The sequence below is a fragment of the Dicentrarchus labrax genome, unplaced genomic scaffold (assembly GCF_905237075.1).
Source record: "Dicentrarchus labrax unplaced genomic scaffold, dlabrax2021, whole genome shotgun sequence".
In the NCBI taxonomy this organism is placed as follows: domain Eukaryota; kingdom Metazoa; phylum Chordata; class Actinopteri; family Moronidae; genus Dicentrarchus; species Dicentrarchus labrax.
Genome location: NW_026136721.1, coordinates 20,710,778 through 20,722,357, shown reverse-complemented (window position 1 = coordinate 20,722,357; position 11,580 = coordinate 20,710,778). Strand labels below are relative to the sequence as shown.

The following is an 11,580-nucleotide window of genomic DNA, read 5'->3' as shown; positions in this document are numbered from 1 at the left end:
GAACTATTGAGTTACACAGCACGTACCATTATAGCGTGGGGAGATCTGCCAACCCTCTCAATGCCCCATTTTCCTTTAAAAGTTCAGCTTCCAAAAAAGTGAGAGAGGGAGAGAGGGCTGAGGGAGGAAGACTTGGTCTCTTCGCTGTTGCCGGAAGCAAAAAAAGGACCTTTAAACAAGTCGGCCTTAGGCCCAGATAGAAAAAAAACACGCTCTTTCAAAAGTGGGTCCACTCTGCAAGAGATAGAAGGAAAGGAGGACAGCAGCTCCAAGCCCTCCGTCTACCGCTGTTTGGCCTCAGATGCGCCCATGTCCAGCAGCAAGAAGTCAGGGAGACGTCTGCGTCAAAGTCCCGAGGTGCGTCCTTCGGCGGCCAAACTTGTCCAGCAGATTGGGAGACGCTAAGAAACTCCCCGAAATAATATTAATAACACGATTTAAAAAAAATTAACGGACTGGGAGAGGTGATGCAAAGTAAGTTTTGTTTATATTATTTTTCCGTGTGCAGCCTTTGCAGTCGGGGCAGCTTCTGTTTCCAAAACGTGTCCAAAAGCGGCTGTCTCCTGCGCCGCGCGTCCGATCTGTTTTACCCTCGTATCTCTCTCTCTCTCTCCTCTCTCTCTTGTTCCAAACACACACAAACACGCGCGCGCGCGCACACACACACACAAACACACGCGGTGTTACACACACAAAAACGAGGGGGACACCCCTGGTCCCTCACCGCCTCCTCCTCAAAGCTGACGAGATGAAAGAGCAGCTTGCGTTTTTTGCTTCCTTCAAATCGCTACAGCCTCACCGATGTGAGCAGAATGCCTGCACAGACAGCGACACGTAGCCGGTCCGGGCTTCAGCGGGGCTCCGGATGCCTCGGTGCGTAAAATGAAAGCTCTCCGTGCGCTCCGGCAGCGACGGCAGACACTTCCCTCCCCAAAAAATAATCAGCCCACTAAATAGCTCACCTCACCAGCGTGCGACCTGTTTAACACACACACACACACACATACACACACACAAAATAGACGGGGAATTAGGGCAGTTGTTTACAGTGAAGGTGGGGGGCCGGTGCTTCAGCCGGCAGCGTCGAAATGCTGAATTATTAGGTGAATTATTAATAAAGCGAGCGGTGTGCAGTCTGTCGCGGAGAGAGCGGAGCGGCCAGGGGAGCAGCTGGGGCTTTAGGAGAATTAGGAGGACCAGGGGCTAAATCACGGACGGCGGGGATTAGCGCTGCACTGGCTCCTACCTACCGCCTGCATGTAGGTTTCAGAGTGGCACACTGTGGGCACGGCCGGGTACGACCCGAGCTGCTCCGAGTTTGATTTCCGTAGTGTTTGTATTTTACAATCTGGAGCAAAGATCAGAAAACAAAAAAAGGTAATTTAAGGAAAAAATGAACCACACCGAGCCAGAGATCTGATCTGTTTCCATGCAGTTGATAACATTCGCCAAAATATACTAAAAGAAAAGCCATTGTCACTCTATGATCAGACATTCAGTGGGTATGAGGAGGTTCAGATGTGTTTTGAAGGCAAGGATGACCACATATTGGTGGAACACGCATAAGCATTCAGTATATTCTGTTCATTCATAATGGTGCTACATTTTCCAAGCTTTAACTTTAAAGCTTCTTTACACTTCACCAATACACATTTATTGTCACAGTGTCTCCCAACAGAACTACGCAATAAAGCAACAGGATTAAATGTGAGTGAGACAGCACAGGAATACTGTAAACCAGGGTTAAAAAAAGATCTGCCTTTGGGGAAATAACTCCAGAACATAAATTTAGCTATTTTCTTAATGAAAGTTCTTGTGAGGACTAGAGGCTTGGAGCAGCAGCAACCAGGAGCAACAGAGACGCCCAAGAAAAGAGTAAAACACATGTGGACATGCTCGCTGATTATTTAGGAAAAGGGCCAAAGGGAGGCTCAAAACGTCAGTGGAGTTTAAAATGAAGAAAGTGAGTTATTTTGTAAGATGCAGCCACAGTTGCTAAATGTTCCTGAATGAAGAGCAATACGTTTTTGTATAAATGAATTTGGCCAGAAGGACTTGTAGGGCCACAATGGTGCCATAAAAGGGGAAGGTCACAAAGAAAAATATGGCAGATAAAAGGGATTTCACCAAACCCAAGAAAAAAACAAGTAAAACAGTCAAATCATTTTAGAAAATAAGTTCAAATCTAAAATACTGCACCTACTCGATGATTACGTTTTAAAATCAGCCTATTCTTGTTCCAGGTGATTTCAAATTTCAGGCCTCGCCAAACAAATGTGGATACTTGGTTTAAATAAAGACAACACCATGAGTATGTTCGTTCTTACTACATATGCGTGTGGCGGTATTGATTCTCGTTGTCTGGATAAATCAGCATTGAACTGAACTGTGAGTGTAAAATGTTCTTGTCTTCAGTTGTGCGTGTGTCGTTATCCGTCTTTTCCTCTTCTTCTTTTTTTTTTTTTTTAAATCAGGCGTCTAATGACATTCCTCCAACATGACGGCTTATCAATAATTCAATGTTGACCTCCCCACACATTTGGCCAAATCAATTATTCATCTGTAATTGAATTTGTGATTTAAGTTTTTTGTTTCAGCCTAATTTGGATTATTTAGTTTAAAACGAGTGTGTCTGGTGTTTTTTTTTTGTTTGTTTTTCTTTAAAGATTATGAGGTGACGGAGGCCGGGATGGCCCATTTACTCAACAGTAGAGAGATCAAATGTGTCATTATTGCTGGTGTCATAGTTTTACTTTTGTTTAACATGGTATTCATTTATTAAAAAGCTGATTCTGTTAATTTGACTCCAACACAAAGACCAATAATGTAGCGTAACTGTACTTTCTGCAGACTTTCACCTGCCCATTAATAGTCAAAGGCCCTTTTTTAAAAAAAAAAAGTGAGAGATTTTATTTTTATTTCGATCTTATTTTGAAAATAAAAAAATCCTTGTGCAATTTCATTAATTTGACTGCAGTCTAAGACTTTTCCCTGTAAAATTACAACAAAGATTTACAGTGGGTATAAATATACGGGAGCTCAAATGTGAGTATTTTGCCTTTTTCGTGACACACTGTTTTGATTATTTTGGAATAATTTAAAACTGTTGATATTATTGTTTGTGAGATGAACTGTGGTCATTAGTTGGGTCATTAAACAAACTACAAGTTGCTGTAGAGACTGTAGTTCACAGTGTTGTAAAGTAAAGCCAGTCAGTTACAATAGTGATGAACAATGAAATGATAGTTGGTGTAGAGCATGTATATTAAAGTATACTTTCACATAAAAAATAAAAAGAGCATCATCATCAAAAGTGCTAATAATGCTATAAAAACAAATAACAAGAAGAAGAAGAACAATGATAATATAATATATATTTATAATGATAAAACAATAATACGACAAATACAGTCTAATCCATAATTCTACACGGTCTGTCTGATGATTTATTGATTGGATGACACGAGCCCCAAGCGGTTGTATAATATTCACAGTTTATACCATGACCTTCCTCAATTTGTTTTTCCCATTTTGTTTGAATATTAAATCTGGTGTCTTTTTTACAGATGCTGATGACTGGGAAGCTCGAACATGCCCGACGGCCTGCTTGGAGGATGACCAGTTGATTGGAAAAACACCAAAATGTGCCTGTAAACCCCAAATAATCCCACGACACGATTTTTTTCTTAACCCTTAATTAAACTACAAATAACAGTTTGTGCAGTCAGACTGCGCGCAGGCAGCACGACCAACTCAAGCCCTGAAGTTGCAGAAGGCCAGACAGATTTTCTACAAGTTTCAGGTAACAAAGCTGCATCCGGAAAAAATATCTATATAATATCGAGCAATGTAGTTTGTAGAACGAAAAAATAGTAGAGGTCTGTATCACAATGTGCAGCCAGAAATAATATTTATTAGCATCACAGTCAGACAGGGGTTTATTTGACGCACAAGTGACCACTAATCAAATGCAGTTCGAGTTTTTTTAAAGAAAATTGGCCTATATATTTTAAGAAATGTCCCGCAGACATATTTCCTTAAAATCGAAAAGGCAAAGAAAAAGACTTTCTGTCTTTCATGAGTGCATTTACCTGCAAAACACATCTGTGGGGAAACTGTGAACTGTGCATTAATTTAGAAATGTCACCTCACCGCATTGAGTTTATTAATAATGACAATGTTTCTTTATGAGGAATTCCGAAGAGCAGGCCTAAAATAAATACCGGAATCACACCTGAACTGCATCTGGACCAACATTAAGGTATTTAATACTACAATAAAAGCGCGTTATTTGTATTAATTATTTAAAACGGAAAAGTTGTTGTGTAATTCATTGCGTCACTAAACAATGGTGGGACAAATTCTTTGAAATGTATTAAAAATCTGCACACTGAATCATTAATGCTATAGGGAAACCTACTTGAACTTGTTTATAAATATCACTTAAATAATAATAATTTATACTTCTTTGTCTTGATGCTGATGCACCTTATGATTAACCTCAATTCAATTAAGTAATAATTCCTATGTTTTTCCTAAAATAATATTAATGAAAATGTGGGATGTTCCTCTCAGTCTTATTCAGATCTCCTAAAATCATTTTGTTTATGACACATAAACCATTCCAACCATTAGATTGCTTTATTCGGTAGAGACAGTGGCCACAATAATAAAATAACTCACATGGTTTTGTCATAAACTCTTGATTTCTATTATTAAAAAAACAAAAGTAGAGCCACTCGCAGAAAAGTTGATGAGTTTTGCTCCTTTGAAATGTTTCTTGGAAGAAAACATTGAATAAAAATCTACAAAAAGATTCAATTGATATGTTCCAAAAGTTACAAAACAAACTGTGGGAAATTTGTTGGCGTGCATTGGCCCTAATCATGTAAGGCAACCTATAAGCGTCAATTAGGCTGAGCTTTGGGTTAATGAAAGCTCTGAGCGGTGTCTCTTACCACAGCCCCCTTAAACCAGCCATTACTGCAGACCACAATGGCTCTGATACCACACTGTTTTAAGACCCAGCATTATGTGGGCAATAAGTTCCCTAAAACCTCACTGTGAGAAGAGAAGGGCACATTGTGGGATCAGACAGGCAAATTCAGACAACATGGGAAGACTTTTTCTAAGTCCTAAGTGCTCGTCTGTAAACCCCAAAATGAATAAAAATTACAAGTTTTCGATCCCAGGCTGGAATACAACTGCGAACCGTGATTGACTTGTTTAAAGTAATTATGAGAGAAGAGACCATGCAATACATTTCTGCTCAATGGATGGCATTGAAGTAAACTGTAGTAGATAAATATTCATTCTTATTAAAGATGGACTTGTTGCCAACACTTGTTTACAGATTTAGAGGACAGAGGAACAAAAGTACGAGCCAGTAACAGAGATTGTCTTATTGAGATTCACAGCCATATAAACTTTAATCAACAGGTAAACATTCTATCAAAGAAATTATAAAATAATAAATTGTATAATGACAATATCAGGAAATATATATAATATATGTATTTTAAGAGGTTACAGAGACAATATGGCTTCTGAAGAATTCATGATGTTGTAGACATTTTCTACCCGCAGGAGCACAACAAGTGAAACGTTCCCTTCTCGGCCCCGAAACCAAAATCTCAATGCTCTGATTATAATTTATTTTTTACAAAAGATGATGGTGACAATAAATTGTAGCAACAGGGTGAAGGTCAAACATAGCAAATATAAAAATCTATCTCCTCAGAAGTGCTAACTAGCGTGGGTGAAGCAGAAAGACATTCAATAAAACCTGAATCCCTAAAATAAAGAGGGAAAAAAAACAATGCGAAAGAAAAATGCCCCTTTAGCTCCACTGTGCTTTTTACAAAATGTCGATATTTTATCTACAAATGTGCAAGATCACAAAAAGAACTATTAGGGGTCAATCAAGGGGTCAATACAGAGGAGTTGGAGAAAGGTGTCAGTATTATTCCAGCCTGATAAGTCAAATTTAAGATTCATGTCAGAGCCAGCAGTATACTACAAAACACTGCAGTACAACACACAATACAAATAAAAAATGAAAGGCCTCAGTCCTGCTGCCACCTATTAGAAGCTGCTCTGACTCCTGGCTGTATACTGACATCTACACCCCGCCTGTGCTCACTGCCCTCAGCTGCAGTGAAGTTAGGGGAAAATTAAATACTCTGTTGGCCTTATATAAAATATACTCTGTACCAAGACCATATATCAAACTCAGACGGGAACTATTTTTTTCCCTCTCTCCAGTCTTCATTCCTCTCCCCGCTAAAAGAAATGGTGTGGAGAATTCTGCGTCTCCATGCGAGAAGTGCAATAAGCGGTGGAAAGGGAAAGGAAAAAACAAGGCTCTTTTTGTCTGCGGCGGCCGAGGTTTTATCCCTGCATTGCCGAGTGTTGTCTAGCATTACAAATCTCAGCCCTGGCCTGGATGGACACAGGAGGACTCTGCTGGCCTTGCTCACACTGTCTGCATCCTTTACGCTCTGCCATGCAAATAAACCCAAATGAGAGAGCAGCTGAGGGAGAGAGAGAAAGAGAGAAAGAGAGAGAGAGAGAGAGGGAGAGAGGGAGAGAGAGAGCCACGGAGATGGAGGGTTGTTGAAGGAAAAAAAAAGATGGAAGGAAGGAAGGGAAATGAAGGATGGGATGGCTGCAAAGAGGAAATGAAGAAATGTATGTGGCAAGTAAGGAAGGAAGGAAATAGTTGGGTTTGAAGTAGTTGCATAGGGACAAAAAGAGAGTAAGTCTGTGTGTGCTTGTGTGCAACAGAAAGAAAGAGAAAAAGAGTGGGCACTAACCGGCCATTGGAGGGGAGAGGAATGCCCGGCCCTGGCACAGGAGAATGGGATGGAGGGTGGAGTATGTTCACATTGCTGCTGCCAGCCGAGCACATTCCCTCTACAGAGTCATGGAGACTTTTTAACCTACAGATTTTGAAGCAGCTGCAGTTTCCTTCAGGAGAGTTTTCCCGCTGAGGTATACAATAATACAGGTCTAATTGCGTTTCATTTAATGAAACGCTTAAGAATTAAGGCCTCTAAAATGATCCCAAGTGATGCTGAAATCATCTGCAGAGATCAAAGACAGACATTAACAATCCGTTATTTTCTTAAGATTGGCTTTTTTGGCTTTTAATTCACTTGACAGCAGAGATTGACAGGACAATTGGCAAGAGAGTGTGACATGCAATTAATGTCCCCATCCAGATTTGACCAGGGAACTTTGTGATCATGGTCTGAGCCTTATACCACCAGGGATCTCCCGAACAATATATGTTTTCATTACAGGCTGTAGCATCCGCCTTCTGGAACGATGACCCCCATAACATAAACACATATCCTGATAAGAAAGAGGGGATTTCAATTTAATAAAAAATAATAATTTCAGACTAAAAAATAAAAGGTCATCTCCTTTCTTTCAAAGAGTGTTTAGTGGAAGGAAATTAAATATTCAGCGTCACAAAAGGCACATTATATCAAAAACCCTAAGTGCATTTAGCAGTCCATTGTACCACAACTGTCCACAAGTCAAATGGCTTCTGGAAAAAAACAAACTTCCTTCCATCTGAGAGGCGATCTATAATGCATTCCTGAATAAAGTCATAAAGGAGGTGTGGTGCTTTTTTTGAGGACTGATTTGGGTGATCTCTTATTGTTCTGACAATGTCAGAAAAAAATAATTTCAATATCTTCAAGTTAATCAGAAATAAAAATAAACAATTCATTTGCACACATTTGTATGTCCAATCTAGTTATGTGGAAAGTATTTATGATCACATTTATGTTTCATGTACTTTTATTTTACTTGAGTATTTCCATGTCATTCTGCTTCATACTTACACTCCACATTTAAGAGGGAAATATACTTTACAGATTTGGTAACTTTTTACTTGTGGTTTAATATTGTATATTTCTAAACATATGATAATTTTTATACAATCATGTAATTAAGCTGCACAACAGTACATAAAGTAGTTAAAACTATCTCCATCTTGACCATTTGCAACATTAAAATGTTGTTAATATGTTATGTTAATAATCCAATAATATAAAACATAACAATAAAACACTAAAAGGAAAAGGGGTCATTCATCTGAATTAAACTTTGACAGTTAGAGTACATTTTGCTTATTATACTTCACTTAAATAAGGTTTTGAATGCAAGACTTTAACTAGTAATCGAGTATTGTTACATTGTAAAACTTTTACTTAAGTAAAGGATCTAAGTACTTCTTCTGTGGTTTTAACTCTTTGTGAAGCTCTTCACGTCTCAGGTCAGGGACAAAGATTATGAGCCGGAGTCAAACCTGCAACATCCAGAGAGTGTGACGTGAAGACTACGCGAGCCGTTTGTGTTTCTGAAGAGAGACCTCACCTTTCCAAGAATTCGGCCGAGACGTGTGTAACGTGTGCAGAATTGTCTTTGGGTTTTCGTCACTGCAGTGGTTTATCAACGGCTGACATTAGGCTCAGCTTTGATAACACACACGACACACACACACACACAGTTCAACTGATAAAGCACAAGCTCCGTTTTGAATCAGAAATGTTTTGTTAGAAGAAATGTGGATTACAAACAAAACAAGTGTTTTAATATTATTAGAGCTGAAATATTTGTTGATTAATTGATTAGTTGAAGAACAAAAAATTATTCTGCCATTTGTCAATGTCATTTTTTAAGCAAAAATGACAAAACATTTGCTGTTTCAGCTCCTGCTTTGAGATTATTTGCTGTTTCTTCTTTAGTAAATTGAATATCTTTTGGTTTTGGATTGTTGGTCAGACAAAAGAAGATTCTGAGAAAATGTGTTGGGCATGTTTGACCTTTGTTTTGCACAATTCATATACTAAATGAATAATTGATTAATTTAGAAAATAACAGATGAATTGTTAATGAAGATAATTGTTAGTTGCAATCCTATTATTATCATTGTTATCATTATTATTATTATTAAAAAATATTAAACACACAACCTTCCTTTAAGGGCACAATGACACACTGCGGTCTGTATTTGTGTCTGTGTGTGTGCGCACATCTCTCTGAAACAGGCAGATACTCCCTGACATCATTCCTCTTTGTGTCCTAAACAGTTAGCAAACGTGACCTGATGTGAGGTCATCTGAACTGCAGCACACACAGGCTGTCATTGTGTCTCCTCGTCTCCGCCCTCTCTGTCAGCGGGGACGACTTCAGCACCAAGTGGATTTGTTCTGGGCCGGGCAGGTCAGTGGTGTAAAAGTTAGTTAGTTGTATGTTTGTGTGAAGAGGAGGAGGGCGGTTGAATGGAGGTTGTGTGTGTGTGTGTGTGTGTATGTGTGTGTGTGTGTGTGTGTGTGTGTGTGTGTGTGTGTGTGTGTGTGTGTGTGTGTGTGTGTGTGTGTGTGTGCGTGTGTGTGTGTGCTCCCCCAGGAGAAAAGAGGACTCCTAATCTGTTTTCCTGGCTCTTCTTTAAAGGGAGAGCAAGACACACTAGAGGCTCCCTCTGATCTGCTGCCCCATCCATCCCTCACTTTTTCTCTCTCTCTCCTCCATCCCTCGCTTCCATCATCTGTCTCTCGCTCCCTCTGCTTTTAGCCCTCGTTTTCTCGGCCCCCCGTCCCTATGCTCTCTCATCTGTTGTGTTGGCCCACTCTGGTCTTTGTATGGCGACAGCTCCCATCTCCAGATACTGCCTAAGAGCTCTGATTCCACTTAATCACTCAGTTTTTTATTAGTTTTCCCTCGCAGGGTATTTTGTGTTCTGAATTGCGTTTATCTATTATGCTGTTTCAGATTTATTGCTTTAGGAGGCAGACTGTGTGGCACACTACCCACCAATACGGTACACGATGCTGTGATCTCTCTACGTCTGCCCCTCTTTATGCCTGTCTGCTTTCATCCCTTCAAAATTAAATGAACAAATACACAAGGAGCAAATACACTCCCAACTCCTCTCGTACTTTTTTGTATACTTTTTTATTAGTTTTCTTTTATTGGGCGTCTCAGGCTCTCAACTGCATTTATTTAGCATGCAGTAAAGACCACAGGGGACAAGTATATGGCATCAGTTTCTGTGATGGTACTCTACACTTGGATCCATCTGTCCTGGCATCTTTTGTGCCATCATTTCTTTACTTTTCCAAATTCAAAATAAAAAAGAAAGTCACAGGTATGGCTTCCTCTGTGAGCACAGATGTCTGTCTTTGAAAGAACTTTCAGTAATTAGCAGAATATTTAGAGTGGCTTAGTAGTGACTGTGGCACCTTTAAATCACATTGTGTTTTAAAAAAGCAAAAAAAAAAAAGTACTGTTAATTATTCATTAGTTGTGTGCTGTTGAATTTTTTGCAAACAAACACTAATGCTCAGGGTCATTTTGTCACCACGGCTTTGCACTGCAGTCTTAACTGCTTATTTCTGCTTAATAAGGAGACATGGCATGCATACTCAAAATATTTTGCCCCAAAATGGCGGCACACCATCCCAGCCCTCCATTTTGTTCTGTCACTGGATCGAGCCTGGATCCTGCACCTGACTTTTTGGACCAGTGTTTGCATTTGAAAATACCCTCTCTCCATGCCCTGCTGTTACTATGCACCCTTCTTCTGGTCATTGGTCAGCACGAGTGTCGCTAACCTGCTGCACCAATAGTAAGGCGCCTCCTGACTGACGTTCCCTCCTTCTCCGCTCTGCTTCCAGGGGCTTCCTGTGACCGGGGGGGAAACATGGGCGCTGGCCATCACCTCAACCGAATGCAGAACCAAATGAGAGAGACCGAGAGCGACTCAGAGAGAAGACAGAAATACTGAGTGTGTGGCTGCAGTAAAAATGATTGTATGATTATACATTGATAGTCAAGACAAAGCAAGAAACACGATGACCACGTAGACAACGACAGCTCCTTTTTAGGATGAAAAAAGAAAGAAAAAAATAATAATATTCATGACCCTGTCCCTCCCATCCAAATTCAGCACCCTCCCTTCCTCCCTCCCCACCCAAATCCTCCCTCCTCCTCACTTCCTCTCCCCTCCATTGGGTGGCAACACTTGGTAGGGCACATGGTGAGACAGCTGTTGCAGGGCAACATGGGCATCTGTGGTGCTACATAGAGGAGAGGGGATAGTACGGGGGCTGCGGGGGGTGTTTGTAGGGGGCTGCAGACGGCATCAAGAGAGGGAGATACCCCCCCTTCTCTTGCCTGTGTACATATGTGTTTGTGTTTGAGTGTGTCATAAAGTTTAAGGGAATATTATTGGCTCTTTGCGGAAAGGTGATAAGGTATTTTAGGGACAGCCGAGAGAGAAAAAGATAAAGGATATATAAGGAAATATAGAGATAAAGGAAAAAGATGGCATGTCTTCTTCTTCTTCTTCTTCTTCTTCGTCTTCCTCTATGCCAAGCTGTGGTTGAAAAGTATCACCTGTCCTCTAAGCTATGACAAAAACGACATTAGCATAAAAACATTAGGATGGACCGCTCCAAGACTGGAGTTAGTCCCTTCAACACCAAAACCCTCACACTCACTCACACGCACGCACGCACGCACGCACGCACGCACGCACGCACGCACGCACGCACGCACGCA

General features: G+C 40.4%; 1 protein-coding gene and 1 long non-coding RNA gene across 17 annotated transcripts in view; one reads left to right on the top strand and one right to left on the bottom strand.

Annotated features, from left to right (window-relative positions):
* Positions 1–951, bottom strand: part of LOC127354152 (nuclear factor 1 X-type) — a 111,324-nt gene extending 110,373 nt beyond the window's left edge. For 2 of the 9 annotated variants that reach the window (XM_051383857.1, XM_051383859.1), the window contains exon 1: positions 27–950. In XM_051383857.1, coding sequence (XP_051239817.1) covers positions 27–29 — 3 coding nt within the window. In that variant the 5' untranslated portion in view covers positions 30–950. Of the gene's footprint in view, positions 1–26 lie in introns of all 9 variants that reach the window. The other 7 variants (XM_051383864.1, XM_051383863.1, XM_051383860.1 and 4 more) reach the window with 6 other exon arrangements.
* LOC127354172 (uncharacterized) overlaps positions 375–11,580 on the top strand; it is a 15,075-nt gene continuing 3,869 nt past the window's right edge. The window contains exons 1-6 of one of the 8 annotated variants that reach the window (XR_007881476.1): positions 375–474; positions 3,567–3,802; positions 4,193–4,261; positions 8,276–8,414; positions 9,108–9,240; positions 10,695–11,580. The exon at positions 10,695–11,580 is cut by the window's right edge and continues 3,869 nt beyond it. This is a non-coding gene — a long non-coding RNA (uncharacterized LOC127354172). Of the gene's footprint in view, positions 475–3,566; positions 8,415–9,107; positions 9,241–10,694 lie in introns of all 8 variants that reach the window. The other 7 variants (XR_007881474.1, XR_007881477.1, XR_007881471.1 and 4 more) reach the window with 7 other exon arrangements.